This window comes from Falco peregrinus, chromosome 7 (genome assembly GCF_023634155.1).
Source record: "Falco peregrinus isolate bFalPer1 chromosome 7, bFalPer1.pri, whole genome shotgun sequence".
NCBI lineage: Eukaryota > Metazoa > Chordata > Aves > Falconiformes > Falconidae > Falco > Falco peregrinus.
Window position 1 is genome coordinate 30,651,472 of NC_073727.1, and position 27,028 is coordinate 30,678,499.

Consider the following 27,028-nt stretch of genomic DNA (forward strand, 5'->3'; position numbering starts at 1 on the left):
TATGCAAAATTTTATAGGGCACCTTTAAGAATACTTTTAAAAATTATTATCTGCCTCTCTATAGAAAGACTATATCAAAGTTGCAAGAAAAAGTAGTGGAAAATTTAGACCCAGATATTTAAGTATTTCAAAAAGTAACAAATATAATCATCCTGCTCAGAACTCTCTGCATCTAGTTTCAGCCCTAATCCTTTGAACTGATGAGCATTCTCATCACACAGGGAAACACAATTAATTGCTTTGCCTTCAGTGCAATTAAGGTTTGTGCTTAGATCGATCATTACACTGGGGCCAAAAGTACATGGCATTTGGGTGGATCAAACACTTGCTCTTGTAATTTAAAGGGTTTTTTTCTGACATCTTTAGGTGTCTCACTCTAGGCTTAACACAGGACTGAAACGATATCCTCCTAAATCCTGCTTTCATTCACTGCTGACAGCACCACATTCTTGCCTCTAGTGCTCAGACTTTTAAACCAGCAAGGAACAGAAAAATAAGGGCTCATCTTTGACTTTCTCTGTTTTTGTGTAAAGGCTATATGCAACTAAACCTTTTTCCTCTGTTGATACATTTCTAAAACCACCCCATATCCTTGGTGCTGGACTATCGGTATATCAATCCTGAAAAGCCTACTGTATAGGTGAATAAGGAAGCAATTGTCTGGTCATCTTATTTCCAGGAATCTGGCTTCCCTTCAGTAGAGATTAAGCTTTGAATTTTTCATTACTACTGAAAAAAACTGATTTGGTATAAAGTGAAAAATGAAAGCTAAAAGTGAACGAATCAGTTTGCTGCTGAAAGCAAAGGTAGTCCATACTGGCCTTGGGATTTGGGGGGATTGTTTATATTGGTTTTGGTTGGGTTTGTTTGTTTGTTTGTTTTGGTTTTTTTTTTTTGTTTTGTTTTGTTTGGGTGCAATTTTTAAGAAATGGTTGCAAGCTGTTATGTCATCTTCTTTGATTTCTTTAGATGCTAATTTATTTTTTCTTATTTGGCTCCTGGAATAAAAAGATATGAAGCTACCTCTCAAGTTTGAAGCAATCATTTGGTTTTAAGCAGCCATGTCTTAGCCATATGACTTAGGCTTCAGCCAGAAACAGCTTTTTCCTTGTTAAGTCCTGCTGGCAGCTGAGGACCAGTAGAATTTTGAGAGAACTGGCACTTTCCTGCCATGGCAAGCCAGCGTGCTCCCAGATAGCTACACAATTCTGAGCAGAAACTGCCTTGATACGGGAGACTTTACTAGGCTGCAAACCGAGTTTATTGACAGAAGAAAAAGCTGAACAAGGAAGTCTAGGTAAACTGGTAGGGATGCACTGTCTGCTAGTGCTGGCTGACTCTGGAGGATTACATGTTTGTGCCCAACAGTTCTTGCCCCCAACTAAGAGAAAATGAATACTAATTATGCAATTTTACCGTCAGTTGCCAACAATGCCTCCTACCTGTCGCCTGCCGACTTCTATGCTTCTTTCAAGCTCCATTTTGGCAGCTACCAGTTCTTGTTGATGGTTGTGCCTTAGCTGGTCAATTGCTGCTGCATGTTGATGATTTAACTCCGAGCGCAAGGAAGCTAGTTACCATGAACAAAAAGAAAAGTTAATTTTGCAAATGTTCACATTAATTAATGGTAACAGTCCAGTTCCTGTCAGGTATTGCTGCTGACCCAACACACACTATTTACATCAGCTAAGCAACTGTCCTGTCATTCTGTTCCTGTTACTTTCTAAATCATTCTCCATCATGAACATTAGTTGCTTACTACTTCCAAAAAAACCTGAAGAGTAAGATTTTTCAAAAGTGAAGAGTTTGGGCTTACCTGTTAACATTTATACAGCTTTTAAGAGGAACAATTAGGTCAACTCTGTGACGCTGAGATACACTACACTGTTTTAATGCACAGACACATGTACATGCATCTATATGCATGTATATTAGTAGAAATAGAAATAATGTTTTTGGACCCACTTGCAAATTTGAAAATAGCATACCTAACATAGCTTTTCCTTCATCCTCCAGCTCGAATCGCAGAGTCTGAAGTTCCTGTTCCATCTCCAATTTGAAACCTTCCATGGCTTGTTTATGTGTTTCTTTCAGCGCCTGAAGTTCTTCAGAGTGCTTCTGTTGTAAACGTTCTTCTAATTCCTATGAAATCAAAATTGTCAAAATTTATTCTACATCACAGCAGGGAATTTATAAAATGTTAAATAATAAAAACCTGGCAACAAAAAGCAGGCATTGGCATACTCTAGAGATCATTAACAATGCACTAATATTGCGCTTTTTTTTTTCCCCATGGTGTTATCCTACTGCTATATTTTTTCTTTTCAGTGGCTGATGGCTATCAAGATTACCTGTACACAAAAACCCTGTTCTGCTCACAGTTTGAAAAGTTAAAAAAACCCAAACATCTATGGATGTATTTACCATAGCAAGCAATGTAATAAGGTGTAGATCCATAGATGGGTCTAGCATGCACACAATACACATTTGGGATTTTTTGCTCCCCATTGACACTCATGTTTATTCCCTATTGAGGTGTATGAAGCATAAAGTTCCTGTTGCACATTTAGTTTAATTTTGAAGAAAAGGAATCCACCTTGTGCGCTCCAAGACCAGTCTATGATGTGAACCAAAGTACATTAAGTGGGGACAAAGGGAAAATTGATTGCAAAGGTACACTCTAGGTCTGAACTTCAAAAAAAAATTAAGACACACACTCTATTAACTACCATGCACTTCAAAAATTTCAATTTTAGAGCTGGTTTAGTCAAGGTTTTTAAAAAAATATCGAGTGTCACATTGCTCTGGACATGAAAATTATCTTGCAAGTTACAGAACATAGTTTATAAAACTTTTAACACAATAAAAATATAAAATACTTTACAAAAGGAGTCCATTGACAGGAAATATCAGAAAACACATGCAAAATTAGGTTAACTATAATGGGAAATACAGAGAAACTTATTCCAAATCAAAACTATCCATAATGTTATGGATAACAATGTCAAACTACTGTAAGGAAACACACGTGTTGATAATTTTACATAAATGTACACCTATATGTAGGCATATACTGGTAGAGTATAAAGCAAGACATGAAACAACACCAGTATTGGAGATTATTTCCAATGTGTCTTGATCAGATTTAACTGGATAAAAATGTTACTGTAAGCCACCAGCTAGAAAGGAAATTTAGTAGTTATGCAGATACTGTTTTTTTACTGATTCCAACTGGCTAAAAATGGCAACTTTCTCTAAATATTTTGGAATAACAACATGAATATTCTATTCAATATGAACATGCCTTTTGTTCTTGCTCTTTTGTTTCTTCCATGTTTTGAAAGGCAAGGATATGGGCTTCCTGAAGTGACTTATGCCTTTGCTGATGCTCCTCTTCTAATTCCTGGATCTCCTGAGTCAGCCTCTGACGCTCCTGACTGAACTGGGCTTGTAGCTGTTGCAAAGAGCTCTGTGACTGGGAAAGCTGCATCTCCAGATTCTGCTTCAGTAAAGAGATCTAACCCACAACAGAAGAGCAAATATCCATTAGTCATTAATAATAACATGAGCTCTGAAAAAAAACATTCAAATGAAGAAAACACTTGAAATTTTAAAGCCAGAACATCGACTAAAAGACAGACAAGCAATGTCATCCATCTGCTGAATTTGCTGTTAATATTATATCTCAGAGATATAATAATAACATTTTAATAGTTGTATCATGGTTATCACATCTGACAGTTCACACTACAGCACTACCTGTAACACAATATTTAATGGCCAAATAATCAAAATGTATTTCTAGGTTTTGTATAAAGATCAATGAAAATGACACTATCAAGGTCTGAAATCAAACACTTGATTGTTAAATAAACTCTTATTCAGGGGAACGTCATGTTAATTCTGTAAGGAAAAACCTGCAGTCGACAGGGGAGGACAGCCCGTGACATCCAGATTGATGGATTTTTGTATCTTTCGATATGATATTATCCTATCTCACCAGTAGTTTTCTCAGTTACAAAATAATGGTAGCATATCACTCTATATCAGAAATAAAATGTTACACTTGATGGATTCCCCATGCACACTTTTTTTTTTGTTAGCTCAGTAGTACTATGAGGGTGATTTTTCTGCTAGTTTACAAGATCTAAGATCTACGCAATGAGTCAGAAATACTCATCTTTTGATAAAAAAAATTTGATTTTATAAATGATGCTCTTCACCCAACAAGCATTTTAAAACATTAGAGTATGGTGTACTCCTTGAAAAAAATCCATTTTCTTTTTATAATAACGTTATACTTTGCTCTTCACATCAGAGAGCATCCTTTCAGACTAAAAATACTAAACTTATATTCCCTTTAGAGCCAAACATGAGAGACCCTCCAATTCTGGAAACAAGATTTAACCAAAAGACAATTTTGCCATTTACGTGCTACGCAAAGAAAGGAAAAATATAATATCCATGTGACACAGAATTTGAATCAGCAAGGATACTTCTGAGCCTCAGAGCATTACATAAAATTGAATTATAAGTGAAAGTCTGATAGTGTCATTTGATTCAGCGTATCTTAAAATTAATTATGATAATAATGACATTGCACATCAATTTATTGATTTACAGAACATTAAACCCCACCACTTAACAAAATTTTAACAGCAGCATACCAAGGACAGCTTGCAGCATGAACATTATTGTCAAACGTAGTTTGGATTTTTTTCAGAATGGCAAGCTCAAGCAGATTTGAAAGAAAAAAGCTACGCTTAAAGGAAAATTAGCACTAGAACAAAACAAGCAAATTAATTTGAATGAAATAAGCATGGCTCGTTGCATTTCAAATTCACCAGGTCTTTGCATCTGGGCATATACACCTTCTACATATACTGTATCAACAGACTTTTACTTCGGATACCTTTGAAACATATTAGCCACGATGGAACAAGTACCGTGAAGGCCTATACTACACCCTGTAATCTGAACTATACATGTCATGCCTTTTACTAAGTACATTAAATATAAGTATCACATACAAATTATAGAGTGTCAGACCAAAGGTTTGTCTAATCTGGTTCTGCCTCCAGAAATGGCCAGCCTGGGTCACCCAGGGAAAACGAGGCCGAGGCATAAATGTAGGGATCCGAACTCCAAAGTCTACCAGCATCCAGAAATCTTTCTTAAAACCAGAAGAGGTACTTTGGGGGAAATTAATGGAAAAAATATTAAATAAATACAACCGCTATCTGAATCAACAAAAGCTTTTGGTATCCACAATGTCCCATGGCAAGTTCCGTATTTGATGTGATGACTTCTAATACTTGTAATGGAAAGGAGTCAAAAGAAGTTCCTTTTTCACATACTCTGTTCTACTCGTGTTTCTGTCGCTCTCCGTCATTTCCCTCCTTGCACTCTTTACCATACTGAACTGTTTTGGCTCAGTGAGTCACTCCTTGTGTGAAAGCTATTTCCTATCTTTCATCACATTTCTCCTCTTTTGCCCCTTTTCTACTACATCTTTTTAAGACTAGGACACCAAAACAGGAGAAGGTATTTAAAAGGAGAGTAAACTCTGGTTTTATATAGTGATTTATATGGTTTTACATGCTATGTTCTCCATCTGTCTCCTATATTCCTAATGTTTTATTTGCTTTTGTAACTTCTACTGAGCGCTAAGGTGATGTTTTCATGGAATTATATATCAGTCCCCAAACCTACTCTCTGGTTGTAACAGGTCAAGGTAAGGTTCGTCATTTTACACAAGACATTAGAATGCGTTCTTTCCTCGTGTATCACTTTGCATTTATCTACACTGAATTTCATCTGCCATTTCACTGCCAGGTCCGTTGGCTTTTTATAGCTATTCTATAATTCTTCAATCTTTGTCCCTCCCACCCAGAATAACTTTTTATAAGCTGCAAACTTTCCCACCTTACTTATTCACAACCTGCAAAAGAAAATATGTTGAACATCAGTGTAACTCCACTGATAGCCTATTTTTTATTAAGATGACATGAAAAATTGTGGTTTTGGCTTGCAGTTCAATCTGTCTCTCACTTCAGTTCCTGCTCCAAATTCTGATAATTCTCAGTATATAATTTATAAATATTTTTAGTACGGGCCAAGGGCAAAACAAATTTAATTTCTTTCTTGGAAATGGAGAAAGCATTTTAACTGAGATGGTCAAGAGAATTCTGACACCTGGCTGGAAAACCATCTCAGAAGAGATCAGGAATACCCTTCTCATGAGCAGTTCACAATTCCACCGGATGGTGGATGTGATGGATGGAGATGCCTATTTGCATCAATAGACTATACAGAAAATAAAGGACAATGAGGATTAAACGATTCTAAACAAGCAAATTAGATTAGCCTACCCTTCTAATATTAAGATTTTTTTAATGAAAGTACATCAAATACTAAAAATCTAACAGTTCTTTTTAGAAGAGTGCATAAGTTTAAACGTTATTTTGATTATTCGGTACCTATACTGATATCCTTAAAAGCAAATTTTTTAAAACATTAGTGCCTCCCTTTGCATGTCTTTGGAGCATCACTTCTATATACTCCTTGTACTGAGGATTCAAAAGAAAACACCTCTAAACAGTATTCTCTGAACTTTCAATATGTTCACCCAAGGTTTTCAGCATTAAAAACATAGGTAAGAATTTTAAAATTAAAAAAAAAAATAGAAAGGAAGAATATTTTGGCTACAACTATGACTTGCACTGCAAAACTGCAAATTATAATACAGCATCAATCTCATGCTTCGTAGAAAGCTCTGCAATACACACTTGCACTGCCCAGAAGCTTGCTTGCTTTAACGACATAAAAATGCTGCTTGTACTATGACCGTGTACGTAGTGTTTGATGTCCAATGACGTATGTACATTTACACAGATGAATGGATGCAGTACACAAGCTTTTGATAAGTAGCAGCGAACGTTTTCCTCTCAGATGTTACCATGTATTCCATTTCATCGGCTAAAGCTCTGAAGCAGTACTACAGGATATGCCAATTAATTAGCGCAAACATGCCCTGTTTACAAGCTGTAAGTGCAAATCACTTACATTGCTGATAGATTTATGCAAAGCTTCACCAAGACAGTGCCGCTATGAAGAAAAGATCACAGGAATAAAGGGAAACATTCAGAAATCAACTAAGTAAAAGAAAAAGGGATAAGGAAGGGAGAGTAAAACATAGAGTATTAATTATAATTTGATCAGGGAAAAATAAGTTGAAAACTCTCTGGAAAAAAAATATGAATACATTGCTTTGACTTAGTATATGAACTACTGAACACAATGGAATGATGCATTTTCCCATGTTATGTTTTGAACGTACAGAATAGCATTATATCTTCAACACAATGTTACTATATACTTCTGTATTACACAGCTCAATACCTTTGAAATCAACCATTTTCTCTTCTTTACAGCAAACAATTTTGGGAAGAAATCATTAAGCACACCAATTTGCATTACTGTTAGGGTAGATGTTATATAAGGACTCAATCAACAGTCAGTTGTGTCTCTGAAATATCGCAAGCATATCAAACACATAACATTAAAGAACAATTTCACTGCTAAAGGGCAGAAAACTAGTTCAGTCTGTAATGAAGACATATTTATATTAAAATACTTCCTTTATTTCTTTTTAAAAATGCGTACATAAAAGATTCCTCCTGGAAGTCTTCAGCAAAAAAATGGCTTAATATACCACTTATACTGGTGTTGATTGCTAATGGAAAGCAAAATCTAAAACGTGTTGCCAAGTAAATGTTCTATATGAAATATTATTTATCACACAAATTATAGACATCATTCATATATATATATATGCGCCTGTGTGTTTTTATGTATATATATATATGAATGGTGTAGATAGGCACCCACGCATATGCACAAAATAGTCATCAGAAATGAAATGAAAGCAATTTCAAATCCAGTATGACCAGTTTCCCCTTTTGTCACAGGTCGGTTGGGGAGATGGCTTTCTCTGGGAAACAGCAGGTATTTTGACACCAGCTTGGAAGCCTACCTACAGTTGGGAACTTTCAGATCATACTTTGTCAAAATACAAAAAGAAGAAATTATTATTCATTCTCCTGAATCTACAAAAAGGCACAACATACAAATACGTTATTGTGGAATATCCATATTATCTTATTACAATTCTAAGAGTTACAAGCAATAATTTTCTATGCAAAAGCGTAACACCAGGAGGCATCACACTGCAGCAGACGAGACAACAGACAGACGCATCTAAGGGCTCTGGTTTCAACACTGGGTTTTGACAGTGCCATCCTGAACAAATCCACCTATTTTTTTCTGTGCTTCCTTTCCCATCCGTCTGGTTTGTTTAGGGGGGAAGCTGTTAAGAGCAGGAATGACCTCTTGTTAAAGAAATGTTTAGTTTCTAGAACATCTGGGACTTAATTTTGACAGACATATCTAGGCAGCACTGCAGGATAACTAAGAAATATTTAGATTTTACATCTGAAGCAGAAAGGTTAGTAATGTTCTACACTGAAAAGAAATGCCAAGTAAAAATACTTTTGGGAAGCTATGTTCTGAGGGCTACCCTATTAAAAAGGCCATTTAAGAAAGTGACAGTTGCCCCCCGCTGCTTGCAGAATAACAGATTTCTTTCACCAATAAAGCCTGCTGTCAAAATGATCTTAGAACTAAAAGTACTAAGATGGGCTAACCATTTTAATACGTGTGTTTTCATCGAATTTGAAAGTTTTCCAAAGATCTGGAAAACAAATGGAATTAAAATGAACTTTCAGTGAAGGTTCTGCACTAAGACTCTCCAGTTCAGTATTTAGATTTGTCACAGATTTCTTAGGCTACATCGCTCAAAACAATCTTTCTGCAACCCACATTTCCTGATTGTGAAATGCGAATGGTAATTATCTTGTGTAAAAAAATTACCTATTAAATGCTCAGATCTTATTAGCAAAAAGACTACACACAGGCAAAAAAGGTTATTTTTTAATAAAGTTGAACTTACACATTTGACATTTCTGTGTGTTCTAAAAAGACACACAGCAATGTTGAATGCAGAGTAAATACAGCTTACTGATCTTTAACAAAGCTTGAAATACGCAAGTGCCTTATAAATCTGGAAGTCTAATTATTGTATCACTATTCAAAAGCATTCAATTACAGGGCAGCTAGCTGAACATCAGTCCTGGAAAAAAAGACTGGAAAAGATGCGTCAATCAAGAAAATCTTCAAGTGTGAAAATAAGATGATTTTCAGTCAACAACAATGGAATAAAGTCCCACTAAAGAAAACGCAATTTCTTGCTTTGAAAACACTACAAACTTGGGCAACAAAAGCTCCTATACAGAAATAATACTTAAGAGGACTTTTTAATAGCATTCAATTTATTATCAAATGAGATTTTGATCAAAACTTGTATGCTTATACAATATTCCTGCAGGATATTTTAAAAGATTAAAACCAACTTAATTTCAAAAGCAGGTAGTAGTGAACCATCACTGAAATCAAACAGGTATTCACTACGATTAGTACAAAACCTGACCATGTTTTATTATTTTCATCCTTTATTAGATAGTAAATAATTTTCATTAAATACATACATGATAGAATAGTAAACTAGAATTACATAGGCTAGTCAATTGGTATGGGGGCTGATTCCAGCAAAATGTGTAGCAATATAATCAGATGCAGCTCCATATTGAAAAGTATGCAGGATATTCAGAGTGCAGAACTCCAAAAGAAGTCTGGTTGAAGTATTCTTAAGAAATTCCATAAAAATTCAAAACATCATCATGACTACTTCCACAGCAAGGTCCATGATTTAGGGAAAAAGTGATGAGAGCAAACAGAATGTAAATATAATTATTACTTTCTGTATTTTGATGATGGGGAGAAGTGATGAGAAAAAAGAAGAGAATGTGGATTTAACTATCACTCTACTTCTACAGGTTGGAATTGTAGATTATTGTTTTGTGATATTATTGTGGTATGAGAAACCCTTCCTCAATTCTCTTTGAAATCAATCTTCACAGTTATAAGATGTACAAATGAATTTGTTTCTTGTAAGTCTAGGAACTTGAGAAAATAAATCTTTATTCAGTATATATCTATTAGCTAACCTGCTTTTACTTGATTTTGCCATTTCATTTTTCAGTAGAAGTATTGTCTTCTCCACCCTCAGCATACGCACAGCTAAGCCTCAGGTGTAAACAAGAGGACTGCACCCTGACCCAGAGGAACAGCAGAGTTTGCTGCATCCTTAGAACCCACTAATCACTGCGGGCTCCCAGCAGGACTGCAGACCTTGCATGCAATACACGGGGAAAGATTTGTATTCCAACCTGTTTCAACATCTCTCCTGGAAGAGCAGAGTTTTCAATTTAGTTGGGCCAATATGTGTTGTAGTAAAGCACAGAATTGGAGATTTGAAACTATTGAAGTTTTGGGTTTGCTTACTGTAATGAACAGCTGCTCGTGTTCCCATCACGATGACTGTCACAGCCATACTTGGTGATCAGATGGTGTCATTTTCCTCAAGAAGGAAATTCCTGCACCACTGGCTTTTTCACATTTTCATTCAGTTGCATTGCTTCCTGCAGTACATTTGCTTATTGGATGCATGGAATTTCTCTCATTTCATTGTTTCTCTTGGCTAAAAATCACTGAATTTCAGCATCAGTCTCCATGTTGTCCAAAGACCAGTCACATAACACTTTCTCGTTGATATTTCAACGTAAAATTGTGTCAAGGTCTGACTTCGGTATACGGTTTAGTGAATTCTCAAAATATTGCTGGCAAACAGGAATTCCTGTGGAATACCTGAGATCCGTAAACAGGGGAAGGTCCAACTTTATCTGTTATATCAAAGGAGACAGAACTTGCTACACAGTCTTTGCCTCATTTTAAGAATGATCTCCAATCGATGCTGCTAACCTTTCTGAAGAAGAAAGCTATATGCATCTATCAGATGTTAGTAAAAAAACCCCTTCGTTTCAGAGATGCCTGCTGAAGCAGCTGAAGGGACTTTTGGCATAGGTCCATTTTATCCAGCTAAAAACAACAACCACCACCACCCCAACACTCTCCCTCGAGATATGTCTTTGGTTTGCAGAGAAAGACTGATTTGTCAGCAGATGTACTGTCTCTGGCTGCGCAGTGCTTACACGACAGATGACTCTGCAGAGATTTGGAAAGCAGCTGTTTCCTACTAAAACATTTTGTACTTGGCTTGAGGCTTGTGACATGCCAGGAATGGAAGAGCTACATCAAATTTTGCCCTCTCTAGCAAGAAAAAGCAGCATTTAGAGCCCCTTCCCTCTCTCTCAAACTCAGCGGTTCTCTGTTGAGGGAAATGAAGGATATGTAAGGCATTCTGAAATGTGTAACTGTCTCTGGGGTCCAATGGGCCCTGATTTCCTCCTGTTTTTGTAGCAAGCTTGGGTGAAGGTGCTGTGTTCAGGCCGGCACAAGGTGGGATACCTACCTTGTTGCTTTAAAAAGACAGAGCGCTCTCTTTTTCTAATTGTAGGAGTTTATCAAACTGCAAGGCAAAATGCCTAGGTATTCTGACACATTTTTACCCGTTTGGATTTTGGATTATATGCTTTTAATCTGACAAAATACAGGTTCAGTGGTCGGGGGTAGGGAAAAAAGGTATAATTCACCTAGTAATTTTTAAAGTTTTTGGAATGCTACTAGAGCTTCATTTCATTTTACTTATTTGTCATAAAGCTGTCAGGATTTTAAAGATTATATATGCTCCTTCCTGGAGCACAGAGGTATCTGTCAAGAAGTGCCATTAATTTAGGATTTTATTCATCTGCTGAATCTCAAACAAATTTTGCCCCACTTATCTCTCGTTCCTCCCAGGGTCCCCTATTTTCATTGGTTTTGAACCTATGCAAAAACAACTTGATCAACTATCTTCCAGAACAAAGAGGCCAAGGGTAATGTTTCAAGATAACATTTTTGCCAGAGTCTCTCTCACACTTAAGCGAAAAACATTTACAGATAAAAGATTAAAATTTTAATTTCAGGAATAGATTTACTGTTGGATTTGGCTTAGATTTCTATTTACCAGTTTTGGAAATGTAAACTTAACACCAGATATCAAATGAAACTCTTTTCTGACTCATGCATCATTAATTAAATACTGTACTACAGACTTAATGTTTAATTCTACCTGTCAGTGGGTGAAAAGAAAAGTCTTTCAGTCTCCTCAGATTTACTAACTCAAACACTGCCAAAAAACCCCTGGTAATATTAAATTCCAATTAGAAGTTTATTATCAGATAGACAAGTTTATGATATCTTCGTATCCAAATAATTTCAAACATCAGCCTACATGTATCTTTAAATTTAATTAAGCACCACACCATGAGAGAAAAAAAATAAAGAAACCAAGAGATATGAAAAAATAGTACAGTATCACATTTATTTTTTGCGAGAGCAACAAACCTAACCTGTTATCATTTCTACTGTATGCCACTGCAGAGTCTGTATTGCTGAGTAACTCTTAATTGTAAATTGTTTTTAATGAATTTCCTCTGTTACATTCAGAATCTTTGAAACAGTAAAATAGTGACAAGAGGGGAGTGTGAGCTGAATGGGCTCACCATAACTAAAAGCTCAGAAAAAGGGAGAGTACAACTGGACATTAGGCTTTTGTTTTCATGTTCGTGATTCAGACACAGCAATGACCAATGTGGATAGAACAAATGCACCAGCCAGTTTCAGGATCACATCTCTGCACAGAACAGGGAGCCCAGAGCAAGGGAGATCCTTTGTGGAGAAGTGCAGACTGTCACGAAGCAAGGGGAAGGACCCTCGGCAGACAGCCCTCTGAGGGACCCCGGATTACGGGATCATTCACATGCTCATGTAGAATAGTTTTTGACTTGCTTAAAGTTTCCCACTTGGAATAAAGGTGTATTGATTCTTCCAGATCTGTGGTGAGTGGCAGGATATATACGGACACTGGATGTAGGCAGAAACTCCCCAAGCGCCCCTGACTCCCTGGGGGGGCGGCGGGACCTGGGGCACAGCCCCACGAAGACCACAGTTCCGAGAGCCGTAGTCACCTCCAGGAGTTTCCAAGAGCTGCAGAAAGTGGCGCTCCTTTGCAAAACCAACAAATACAGGATAAAACCTTACCCTGAACTGCATTCCAGTTGTCCTCTGCTCTTTGCTCCCTCTGTGGTATGATTTTTCTTGTCATTCTTTCAGATTTCGGCACTCTAGCTTACCGAGTGCTTTTTAAACCTGGCCCGCTAGATGGCACGGGAGCCGTGCTGATACTGCTGAATACAAGCAGGACCAGAGAACTGAGGGGGGACCTGCTTGAAGTTTACCTCCTCCTTTTGACAGGCAAGCCTTTATCAAGTGTGGTCAGGGCAGTATCAAGTGCCAGGAAGCAGATTAAAACGATTCTGTGCTGAAAGTTCATCTCCCTTCTTTCAGGAAACTGATAGAGGGTACGTGGAGGTTATTTCTTGTAGAAGTTTCCAGCATTCATTGAACAGCAAATCTTCTAAAGCAAGGATTACCCAAGCTATGGGACAGGCTAGTAATCCTTATGCTGGGACAAGAAAGTAGCGTTTCCCAATTGTGCTAACGTGGATGCACGTCAGCTCTGTGACACGCACCTCCAAGCAGGCAGGTAAGGAGGGAGCAGGACCTGCCCTCTGGGAGAAGCCTGGTCAGCAGCCGCTCACAGGCGTGCACAGGAGCTCTGTGGCTTTTCTACAACGCTCCACTTCATGAGCAAGAGTACACTAAGCAGTCAGGATTTTAAAGACTGAGCTTGACATTTTCTGAAAACCACAATTTGAATGCCATCTACATCAGAAGAAAATATTTACGTTTTGATACAAATCAGTTTCTCATGCTTACTTTGACAGTTTAAAAAGAAGCACACCATCATAGAAAAACTCTGAATAGGAAACTTCTACAATGTTTGGTGGTTGGTTTTTTTTTTTTGGTTTTGTTGGGGTTTTTTGGGGTTTTTTCAAAAAAAAAAAAAAGATTCTTTCCCACAGGAAAACCAAACAGCTACCAAAGTGTATGTAGTATGGTTTTATCCATTCTCACTGTACTACTTACTACTAACATTTCTACAAAGGCAGAAGAGAACATGCTTATGCTTTAAAAAAGAAAATTCCTGCTATTTCATCAATGGCTGAAGCCGCCTCAGTGGTAAAATGTTTTAAGAAAAGCATCAGAAGCCCATTACACAGCTAAGAGAAATGGAAAAGAGCTCACACGTCTGACTTCACTACATTTTTCATAAAGAAACTCTCACAGGGATTGATGTAGAAGTACTTAGTACAATTTACAGGAAAAAAGGAAAAGCACTTTTTTTTTTATATCTTCTAGAATAATTTCTCATATCAGAGATAAGAGCTACACACTTGGTCTAGTTAATTTACCAACCACATTTAACCGGAGATGGTAAGTGATGCTTTGCAACCAGCAAGAATGCGTTTGACCATTTAATCAGCTGAATAGCATTTTCTCTCAACACAATTATTTTGCTCATAACAAAGCTAAACTGTTACAACAACAATAAACCTAACATGCATTCTATGAGCAACCACTTAGCATTACTGGTATAAAACCAAAACTATTACCTTGCTTTATGCAAGGGCTAGATCTCACCTATCAAATGTACAACAACTAGTAGAAGGCAGAAATTTAGATTAGTATAACATACTTCAAAAAACCAACAAATCAGCTTAGTACAGTTTATTAGCATAAATTTGATTGAATATTTAATTTTATTTTTAGCAATATTTTTCCAGCACCAGTCATCATTCCAAGATAGGCATGCTCTATGTTGTATTTGGCTGCAGTTTAACTATATCGTATCACTTCTCTCCATTCATTGAAATCTGTTTTTTTCAATGCTTTGCTTACTTTAACGATTCCTACACATCAAGTTAGGTGCTACACCTTTTTGTAACTTGTTTTTAAGTCAAATCTGAGATGCATCAATACATATTAGAAAATTATGTACCCTTATTGATGTGATGAACATTTCATTTCTGAATTCAACCCTTCTGATAAGCATCTATACAACTAAACGGTGAAGCTCTAGACACTTACTCAACAAAAAGGGCATATGCATGCCACGTTTTCTGTCAAGTTAGGAGCTTACAAATGATTTAGCATTGTATGGTCTTGTATTATTTCGATAAATCACTGTATAGTACTGTTAGTACAGATCAGAGCAATGTTTCATGTGTAAAAATCAGAATTACACAAAGGAAATACATGTCTGTGCTCTTCCTAATTGCATGAAGAAAGACTTCATGCCTTTCAAATGAGTTTTAAATGCATCTTCCTACTAATGAAGGCTGGGGCCAGGTGTAACAGATTCACAATTTTACAGCCCTACTGCAGTATCTCAGACTGTTCTAGTTCCGTGTAGCTGAAAAGACATGTATGAACAGACATCCTTTTCATGAACTGAAATTTGAATTCTTCCCAATGCCAGTAACTACATTTATATATCTATATCTCCAACAGCAGAAGAATCTCACTTTTGTCGCTATCTCCAGTCTGTTTAGATTGTGAACCCTCTGGGATAGAGAGTTTTATTGCACATTTACAGATTGCCAAGCATAGCTAGGTTTATTGCAGTAGTTCCTATAGGTTAAAGTAGGCCCGATGCAGTTTCCACTCAGAACAGCATCATTCCAGACCAATACAACCAAAGTGTACAGTAATCTGCATTATGAGACATACCAAAAATCTTCTACTCTATTCCATAATGAAAATACTATCTTTCATTTTCTTCTGTGATGAAATGACTAGACCTGTGAAAGAGGGGAGATCAGTGGATGTTTGCAACCTTGAATTCAGCAAGATTTTTTAACATCCTTGTATCTGGTTGCATAACAATTCAGATGAGTGGGCTACCAGATAGATGAAAACTGGCCAGATCATCAGGCTGAAATGGAAGCAGTTAATGGTTCACTCTACCCAAAAGCTTTTTACAAATTCCTAAGGTGTCTGTTCCAGGACCTTTTCATTTCAGTACCTTATCAATGGTCTGGACGAGGAAACAGTAGTACCCTTATGGAGTTTGTGGATGACACCAAACTGGGAGGAGTAGAAGGTGGAGCATGGACAGTGGAGGGGACACGATACACTGAAAGGTAGGGCTGCCATCCAGAGGGACCTACGTAGGTTTTAGGTATGGGCCAATAAGAACCTCAAAAAATTCAACAAGGACAAATGCAAAGTCCTTTGCATGGATGGACTAAACCCCTGCACTGGTTCATACTGGGTTACAGGTCTGCTTTGTATAACCTGGTTAACTGTAGGCCAAACATGAATCAGCAGCGTGGCTTGGCAGCAGTGACTGCCAGCACACACTGGGCTGTAGGAACAACCAGTGGTTTGAGAGAGGGGATCAGTCCCTTTGACTTGGCACTTGTTGCACAACAGCTGGAGGGCATGTTCTGCCACCTCCTCCAGTTTGTTCAGCTTTGGCTGTCCCAGTACAAGACAAACATTGATAAACTTGAACAGGTTCAGTGGAGAGCTCCCACTAAGATGGCTGGGATGGGGACATACATCCTGAGGAAATTAGGTTTGTTCAGTCTAAAGAAGAGAAGGTTTTGCAGGACTTAGTAGCTTTCCAGTACCTATGAGGTGATTACAGAGATAGTGGACCCAGCCTCGTTACAGTGGTGCACTGTGAGACACAGTGATTATAAACTAAAACAAGAGGAGGTTCTGTCTAAATATAAAGAATGAAAAACTCACTATGAGGATAATTAAGCACTTGAAGAGATTATTCTGAGAGGCTGTAGAATCTTCAGCCTTGGAGGCTATTCAAGACCTGACTGCGCAAAGCCCTAAGCAAACTGGTTCCAACTCAGTGTTGGCTGATCTGAGCAGGAGGTTGCACTAGGTGATTTCCTGAGGTCTCTTCCAACCCAAGTAAGCCTGTGATTCTATGATTAAGCTCAGTGCAACTCTCACAGGCTATGCTTTGTGTACTGCAGTCAGGAGAAACTTACTACAAATCCATTTCTCTAGGAGTTAAAGTTACTCATAGTGTACACTATCGCCTGGAATTCTCTCTCCAGGTGTAAAGGATAAAATGTAGATTATTACAGATGAAAGCTTAACACCTTACCACCAATAATAACTTTGATCTTTATGAAATACCTATCCAACTCATACACTACTATGGAAAAGCAACAGCTGATAAAAAAAAAGTGAAGGCTCCCAGGGTTTAGTATCTTGTTAGTCCTCTAAGTGCACATGCTGTTATGAAATGGTGCAGCACGTCAATACAGGAAAAGGAGTGGAATCCCCACCACCCCACCCCCCCATTTGCATATGCAGACCATTTTCTATGTGTGAAAGTTCTCTAGTAAAATCTTTATTACAGTTAGCATTCTAACTCCAAAATTTCTTCCACATGCAGAAAAAAAAATTGTTCATTTGCAACATACTAATTTTCCATTCTGAAACTGTAGGTGAGATTGATTACAGTACTTTTTAAAAGGGAGACATAAGTATTTGAAAATTATGTTAGGACTATGGAAAGTTTAACATAACCCTTTCGAACTGTACTTTCTTAGAGAAAACTATATTTATAGGTAGAAGTAAAGAAAGTAAATTAAGCTTGAGTAAAGGCAGTAAGTGAAACTTAAAATTAAATGAGTCCAAGTCTTATTACATTCATGTTGTAAAAGGTAACAGACCAAGAACTTTGAAGACCTCCAGCTTTTATGAGCTTAAGCCACAAGATTTCACAAGCTTAAATTCCCTTGTCAGCAAAATAGTTATGTGTTCCTATAAGAAACTGTATAATCAAGTGTATGTTCAGTTATTTGACTTCTCAAATTAGACAGCAAATTAAAAGACATCCCACAATAACATCCTGAAATCACAGTCATTTAATGAGTTCTAAAATCTCTTTCTCTTACTTCAAAATGTATTTGGTTCATTACCAGCCATTCTTTCAAACCGTAGTCAATAAAATCAGTTCTATAGCACTTATGGTTTGGAAAAAGTACAAAGCAAGTATTTTCTGTTAATTATCTAACATAACTGAGTTTATAAATACGAGTTGCAATTTAAAAACTCAGTATATGTAAAAAATTGTCCCAAAATAATGTTCAAGATCACTGAAGAGAAGACATAGCTGTAATAAACGTGTAGAAACAGAGGGACATTGACTTTTTAGTAACTTGTATAGTATTGTTATTGTAAAGATAAGGGATACCTCCAAGTCCAAACAATTAGCACTGGTAAATATTTACAATAGAATAAGTAAGCAGACAGAAAATAAAAAAAAAATCTTACAGTGAAGAGGTCAAACTGTCAACATCTTCCCACTCACCCTCAAAGAACTGTAGAAAGTTTTATGCATATTTAGTGTAAAGAAGGGCATTCATATAATTTTAAGGAATCTTCATATATGACTTAAAAAGTTTGATAATGATTAGGTTTAAAAAGCATTATGATAACAAATTTCATTTCAAAGACTGATGTCACAATTTCTTGTAGTTAATTGGTAATAAACCAAAAGCAACTAAATTGTAGTGGCTTTCCAGTTCTCAAAGAGACCATAGTTACCTGGTCTAACAGATCTTCAACTTTTTTTTGCCATCCATCCCTTGCTGCATTTTTTTCACGTTCTTTCAGCTGCAACAGCTGAGTCATGGCTGCCTTCTTATCCTCTTCATGCTGCAGCCTCAACTCTTCACGAAGCTTATTGCACTCCTGTCTAAAGGCAAAGGTCAAAAAACTGAAATGCAGTGGACCTTGTGCAAGAAATGAAAAAGAATTAAGAAACCAGTAATAATGGGAAAAGCTTAAGTAACAGAAAACTTTGCTTTAAATTTCATTTGCTATTACATTTGCATGTAACACATTCTTTTATTCTTTAATAAGAAACAAAGTAAAAATTTAATACTTGCCGAAGATTTTCTGTCCATTTTATTTCCAAGTCACGAGCCATTCTGTCAACTTTGAATTTTTCCTCTTCTCTCATGGCAGCAATCATTGCCTCGTGTTGTTGTCTCTCCTGATCTAGTTCTCCCTGCAAACACAAACTTCACAGTAGAGACTGATCAGCAGCAAAAAAGTATTTCAAACCTTAAATGAGTGTATTTATAATAAAGATGTCAGTTACAATTGGCTCATAAAACTTTAACTATAACTTTTTCAATGTGTAATTCCTAATCACATACAATTAATGCCTATACACCTGCTGATATTTCTTGAACAGAATTCTGCATTCCTGTAAAAATTTGAACTGCAACTTTCCAATAAATCATTCTGGAAATAATCTTTTCAAATACTGTTACACTGAATCACAGAATAATTTATATTGGAAAGAACCTCAAAAAGTCTTCCAGTCCTGTTCACTGCAGGATTGACTTCATAATTACAGCAAGTTGCTTAGGATCTTGTCAAGCATGTTTTGGATTTTTTTTTTTTTTTTTTTTTTGGAAAGCAGTAAATAGCCAGTATTCACATTTCAAAGTTTGAGCTGTCTGGATTTGATATTAAGTTCATGTCTCTTCTTTCTGTTTCTTGACTGGACAAACCTGCTAGAAACAGGCTTTCACAGTCTGAACACAGAAAAGAACGTTTAACATGCCTATTGATTTCTATTCAAGTTTTACCACACTAGAATAGTATTAGGTACCAACTAGAAATCATACTTACGTTCATATTTTTCAGCAGTGCTTGCTTCATTCATGAGAAGCAAACATGGCCATCTAAATTTAATTAGGAGTTTTTAAAATGAGAATTTTTATGTAGCATTTTTTCATTAACAGTTCAAAATCTGTAAAGATAAATGTTATTGCCACTAACCTTCTATATATGAACATTTAAATGTTATAATAGGTGAAGAGAGAAGAAGGCAGTAGTTCATAAGGACACTTTGAGAAATTTTTAAAAAAACAGAGGAAATTCTAAACTGTAAATAGGATGCACCTCTAATGACCATAGCTGACAGAAATTAGAAGACAAACCCAACCTGGTATCTTGTTTCAAAGTGGTTTTGTTAAGAAAATAACACCAGCATGAAAACATTCTGGGAATACTTTTTTCTAATATTAGCTGCTCTACTTCAAATATTGCTGTGATCTTGTAAATGCACATTGTTTACTGAGAAGAGAAGGAGGAAAAGCTACACTTAGTATTAAGGTCAATGAGTCTGTCAAAATAAGTGGACAGATTGACAGTTCCAGTTCTATCTAATCCACCTAAAACAGCAATACATTTGTGCTTAGGCAAATTAATCTGTTCAGTTGTATAAAGTGGGCACATTTTCCAGATGACAATCTGCCGTCTTTCAAGATATCATAGCATATTTTTAAACTATTCTCAGGCATCTTCCAAAATTCTAAATTTAAGCCTGAAATGAAGATTGTGTCCATTATTTGAGAAAAACATAGTATGCATGCATGAAAAAAGGTTTCGATGAATTCTAGAGCTAGTAAGCTTTGGATCTTGTTTTGCACCAAGATATGAAACTGTCTGGACTAGCACTGGCATAACACACACCCTTTCTACGTTCTCATGAAATTCTGTTAAGATTCTGAAAAATCCAACCTGGGTATGTTTTCTACAGACACACTTTGGCAGCTACAATTTATATTAACCACAGAAAGATGTGCTTGCAGCAATACCACTAAATACTAAGTGATCTGAAAACAACAAAACCCCACCCTAAAACAACAAACCAAAAAAACCCATAAAGAAAACAAACTACCCCAAACCAACTCATCCTATTTTCCCAGTTTTCTTCTCTCTGCTTAAAAAAAAAAAAAAAAAAAGATAAGCCTCTTTTTTAATGTAGCCATATGAAGCTCCTGCAGTAACGCATCCACTATAATACTTCCTGCCATTTTTAAAAAAGTAATTTGACTGTACTTTGTGCAATTTATTCTCCAACATTATGGTTACCTCAACACTATACAATGAATCTGTGGTCTCTCGCAATCTTGCTCTAGTTAATTCTAGTTCTTTCTGGAGTATTTCCTGAGCTTCCTGAAGACTGGAGATATGTCCTTCTGCAGTACCAAGGCCTTGTTCACTTTTTCGTACTAAGTCTTGCAGACGAGACACCTGTGATGAAAAAAAGTTGTGATTTCCACAATTATTAGTAATGGCAGGCAAGTCATCCTGGTTTCATTTTCTTCCACTGTTTTTTAAATTCCAGTCTAGACAAGTTTCTTTAATTTTATAATATCAAAGATAGATTCAATTAAAGGATATTTACAAGTAAAAAAAATAACCAGCCTATGTTTGAAGCATTTTGCAAGAAAAGAGATTACATAAAAGTTCTAAAATTACATGTAACTTTACTGTGAGAAAGCTTTTTTATGCAAATTAAAATAACATGAACTGCTATTTCAAAATATATAACCTCCAATCTAATGGATTAACATGCTAGTGTATATGTTCCTGTTTTCAGATTGCTGCCTGTCCATAAATTAGCCCATTTAAAGCTCAAACTAATATCTGTAGAGTATAATGAGATATTTTAAATGCTATGTAACAATATACTTTTTTCTGTCTGTGTGTGCTTCACCTCCCCACCTAAAACAATGATACCATACTACTTTGCTTCAACTAAAAAAGATTAGAAATTGGTCATTGTTCACCAGCTACAGGAAAGGAAAAACTTTTTAAATATGGAGACTGGAAAAAACCAGAATAATGGGAGGCAAGGGAGACCACAGAACAGGAGCTAATGGGAACTGGAGTTTTTGCAGTAGTAGTCTATGCCACCGCCTTTGTATGTTGAGATAAATTCATTCGCAACAGGACACGCGGCCCAAGAAAAGACTAACTTTGGTTTGCAGGTATGAAGAGGTAACAGTTATAACTACGTTTTGTGTTTGTTAGTATAATTATATGTTAATACTGTTTATAGCGCACACAGGCATGCATACACCCACACATGCACACCCCTCCCAGAGCTATCTCCCTCTGTATGCAACTCATGAAGTATTTAAAGAGGGACTCCTTTCCTCTCAGCAAGGGATCCCAAATTTCTTTGGCACGACAGATCTCAGAGAAAATTAATGTCACCTTGAGTGCTCATCCATGTGCTCCTTTACATACAGACAGCTAGTAATTCCCTACAAAGCACTACCTGAAGCAGAATCCCCACATGAAAAATTGCCTACACCACTTGCATGAAACGTGAAAATCAGTTCTGTACATCTAAAGGATAAGGAAACATGCAGGAATGCCACTCATAGGGCTTAGGTCTATCCTACTGATGAAAAAGCAATGCTGGAGGCTGTTTAAAATGATCCTTAGTAATATCATCAGAAATCCTTTGCATGGAGATGGCTTGTCCTTAGAATACTCTGTCAACTGACACAAACAGTCTTTCTAAGAGGTCTTGACTGGTCTACAGTGAAAGGAAGCAAATCCCTAGAGTAACAGCCAGCCTCTCCCCGAGATACATGCGAGAAAGTTAGTATCTTGACTTAACCTAAACGCTCAAAAAAGAAAATCTCCGGCAAGTATTGAAGATTACACTGTTCTTAAATAGCTTGGTACTAGAAGCCAGCCTAATGAGGCTTGAATTTTCCTCATCCTTTAGCTAAGATAATCGCTGTCAAAAAGCCTGTCAAAAAGCAAAGAGGATGGCATAGGTTCAAAAGCAGCTTTCTCAGCAGGGAAGCTAGAGCTAAGCTAACATCTGCAGAAAGTAATAAATATATGGCTACTGTTAAATGACATCTGTAACAAAACAACACAAACAAAAAAAAAAGGAAACAGCAGTAGAAACGTAAAAGCTAAGCTAAAGATGTGCCAGACATTCCACAGGAGAGTTTCTTCCAGGTCAGTGAAGGCATTGAGAAACTATTGCCAGTAGAGATCCAAGGGCAAGCTATAGCTGCAAAGTGAAGCACTTTCTCACGTGCTTAAGATAAACATAGTAATAAATAAATCATATTGTCTCTGTACTACATAGAGTGGATTTACAGACCACTCTGAACTTATTGCCCGAACGCTTTATCTCATTCTCTCAATATGCAAGATATACTGCATTAAGTTTATGCCGGCATAAGAATGCATCCAAGCTCAAATATGAAATAGGAGGTGGCCTTAACTCCCTGTTTTAGTTTGTTAGTTACCTATTCCTTAACTAAGCCTCCATTCTCTTTAATTCTGTGTGCTGATTAATTTTCCAAGCCTGGACAGTTAGATAATGAAGACTCATTTGTAAAACATTTGAGGTTACTTCCTTCACAGAAGAAGCAAGTTTATTACTCATGAATTTCAAGAAAAGTTAATAAAGATTAACTAAATTAAAGCCTACAGTGTTGAATGACTATAGAACAAAAGCACTGCTCTCAGATCTAATCCAGCAAGAAGGAAAGTTAACATACAACAGAGAAGTCAAAGCTAAAAAGAAATAACTAAACTTTCTGTAAATTTGAACTGAAAAATAAACCTGTGTATGATTTTCTTCACATATATAGCAAATACATCATATTTGCTCCAACTTGAATGTAAGCAAACATACTGTTAAAAGAACAAGAGCACTACCACCTTCCATTTGCACCTTCTCCGAAGTCAGAAGTACCGACAAAGGCACTCACAACTATCAGAAAGAAGTACAGTCTCCTGTTCAACAGGCACTTGTGACTGATGCTGAGCTCTAAAGGCGCTCTAAAGAGCTACTCTGGTAGTATATATTCTCTAGCATATCTATCTATCTACTGGTAGGTACTGCAGGAGCGGGCTGGAAATTAGGACCATGCGTGACAATCAGTTAGCTGAGGGGAATGTGCTCTTTTGTAGGTCACGAACCCTGGGAGGACAAGGAGTGTGAATAGACACAACAATTAACACGATGAGTCATGCTGAGAGAGCATAGGGGAGTGGGGGATGGATGGCACCAAGGAGAGGTAACACCTTGCTGTTAATTGATGGTAGTTAACCACCAACCGGGGATTGCCTAGTATGCAATGCTTAGCTTAAAGAACCAACTGTTTAAAACGCGCAGCTTCTGAAAGTATATATAAACTCGTGCTTCTGTACAATAAATCGACATTTGTTTGTATCAAACAGCATCCTGTCTCTTCATTTGCCACAGGTACTACTATGAAAGCATAAACATATTGAAACTAAACTAAGATATACTTTCAGAATATATATTTTAGAATATAATATTCTATTAAAATCTTAAATATTATGTTATGCATATTATTAAAGTAATACACTGATATATATCGATATATCAAGATATACAACATTAACACAAATATATACTTTAATATAACAATAATTAAATTTTCACTTTCAGAAGGGCAATCTTTCTCATTTATTAATAATGAGCAGGTTTGTTCTAAAGCAAGTTTAACATTTGTACAATTTGCAAGCCACCAGAATTAGACAGACACCTGCCATCTCCAGAACTTTTACAGTATAGGAAACTGTAATGAAAAGTACCACTGCAAAAAACCTGCTTAAATTCATGCTTAAATCTGTCTTAAAGCACACAGTGAAATCGTATGTATAGCTTAAACAATGAATCCGATTCATACTTTTCTGGAAACAAGGCAAAATTTCCAGAAAATGATTTATCATTGTTTCTGTTTCAAAGAACGTCTTCAGAATTTCTTAGTGATTAAGTATTCTATATTGTCGGCGCCGGGTGTACGGGGGATCCTTCCACCAATCGTACACACCCAGAGGGGCAGATTATCTTCTATTTATATAATGAAACAATGAATATTCCATTAACGCCTATACATATTCATCACCTGAACCCGCCTACCCTCGCTTCGTATGCTAATTAGCTTATCAGTCTTTCACGCTTGCGCAGATTCTTCCAAAAATTGTGGGCCGGGGTCTTTAGAATGTGGGCAGTGGTCTATGGGAGGCCTCATGGTGTATTTTTCACCTTAGTTCTCAAAAGTGTGAGTTGGCAGACCTGTAGAAATCTTTCCCAGGGTTTTTACAATACTCCTTGTTAATTTTACTCAAGGCCATCCTGCTGTCCCGTTATCTCCTTGGTAGGGCAGCTTGCTTTGCAGATAAGGAGGACAGCTCCCCTTTCAAAGATTTGCAACTTTCTTGCCAGAACAGTCTATATGATCTTTCAGACATTTTAACCCCTTTGTCGCTATACAATTACAAGCTTATTTATGCATTAAAATGAATATTGGTTTATGAATACAAACTTGACCATATTATTTACAGCTTATTCACATCATTTCTGATATCAGTAGAATCTATTTCTAATGTTAAAATATTGTATTATGAAAAGGTGGTGATTTCAAACTGAAAAAGTTAAAGCTGTATTGAGATACAAGATTTAACTTAATTGCATATATCAAAACATTGCAAATGATTTAGGTCTTACTATAAATATTTCATGTCATCTTTTGATGGAAATATACGAAGATCATCTGTAAGTCAGGAAGCTGACCAGAATTTACAGTATGTTAATTTTAACCAAATAATGGGTTTAAATAGTTAGTTTTCTCTCTGTCTCCTGATATATTTTGTGTAGAGGTCTGTCTACCTAATGAGAAGATAAGCAGAGTTGAAACAAAAAAAGCTTTTTACATCGATTGTTTTGTACATCCATATCTTTTGCTTTGTTAATTTTAATTATTTTAATTTTGTTTTTAATTTAATAAAAAAATTAGTTTATTTTGTAAAGGACAAAAAAATCATTGCTTAGAAGCAGTCAAGTAGCTTACCACATTTGAAGAATACTCAACTTTAAAAAGAAATAAGGTATTAAACAGACCAAACAGTGTAGCCCTAGCTCTGTACAAAGCACAAGATCATTACTGATGAAATGCAGTTTAGTACACAGAACCATTAGCCGATACAATTAAAGTTAGCCCTTACCTCCTGATTGGCAGAAGTCAGTTTTGTTGTTAGCTCTTCCTTCAGGTTTTCCAGCTGCTGTCGGAGCTGATTCTTATCGTCCTCTAAATGCAGTTTCTCCTTCTCAAACTGCTGCTCCAACTCCTACGCAGAAACAAGGATGAAAAAAAATATTGTATACTTGCCATACATTCATCACAAAGTACAGGTGTACCACATGAAAGTTATTCCTCCTGACATAAATATTCCTGATCTCAACCAAGAATTATCCTTTTGATAAAGTGTTAAAACAACAACATTTATTTCCTTTTACAACAGACATCTTATTTTTTCCTAGTTTATCTAATCTAACATCCCTGATTAATCACAAAATCTAGTAAATGAGAATAAAGTCCTGTTTGTCTTGTTTCACTTTGCACTTAATTATCAAAATCATTAAAACTATATCTACTTTCACAGTTTTTCAATCTGAGCTGACAGAATGCAGAAATTCACTTTTTATAAAATGATGCTAATAATATGCTTATCCTTCAGCCTTTTACCCAGTTATCTCCTACACAAAATCCTCACAGAAAATAGCAAATCTTAAAATCCAGACTGAGATTTGTGAAGTTTTTCAGGCTGTTAAAACAAACAAAAAAGCTCCACACCCTTTCTACAAAATTTATGTAGAACTGAAAGAAAAACAACAATTAGTCTTCAACTATATGAAGAAAGAAATATCTCTGTTTTCATTTCAGTCTCTGTGGAGTAATAGCCAAATTCTGAAAACTCCCCTCTTGGATGAATTTTATTTCTGCTACATGAGCCTGTGTTGTATATGTATTTGTTAGAAACATTTTTCTTTTAAGGAAAACTACAGATTTATGCTTCAGCTTATACATTAATATTCAGAATATATTTTCAGAAGAAGAATTTCTGTCACAAAATACTTAACATGAAACATGTTAAAATTAAGAGTTTTATTTATATTTCAGTGAATAGACTAATATAATTTATTACACCACAAAGCCTTCTCGAAGAAAATTCAAGTTGCAAAGCAAGGTGCTCCAGAGCCACATTATATGAGACTTCAAGGTCTTCTTATGCAGCTACAGAGGCTCCTTTATTAAGCCCTTCTTAGGAGTTCAGCTGCAATGCGAGTCTTGGCATCAATTCAGCACCTCTGCGTAGC

The 27,028-nt window shown here is 36.3% G+C and overlaps 1 protein-coding gene across 10 annotated transcripts in view; it reads right to left on the reverse strand.

The window, feature by feature from the left end:
• The window catches only part of FAM184A (family with sequence similarity 184 member A), a 77,490-nt gene that overhangs the window by 12,762 nt on the left and 37,700 nt on the right, over positions 1–27,028 (reverse strand). For 7 of the 10 annotated variants that reach the window (XR_008748036.1, XR_008748037.1, XR_008748035.1 and 4 more), the window contains exons 6-12: positions 25,876–25,998; positions 20,950–21,111; positions 18,948–19,069; positions 18,604–18,754; positions 3,305–3,517; positions 1,989–2,142; positions 1,443–1,570 (exon numbers count right to left, since the gene is read on the reverse strand). Coding sequence is in view for 7 of the 10 variants with exons in the window: in XM_055809898.1 (XP_055665873.1) it covers positions 1,443–1,570; positions 1,989–2,142; positions 3,305–3,517; positions 18,604–18,754; positions 18,948–19,069; positions 20,950–21,111; positions 25,876–25,998 (1,053 nt within the window). In the remaining 3 variants the exon portion in view is untranslated. Of the gene's footprint in view, positions 1–1,442; positions 1,571–1,988; positions 2,143–3,304; positions 3,518–18,603; positions 18,755–18,943; positions 19,070–20,949; positions 21,112–25,875; positions 25,999–27,028 lie in introns of all 10 variants that reach the window. The other 3 variants (XM_055809895.1, XM_055809894.1, XM_055809891.1) reach the window with 1 other exon arrangement.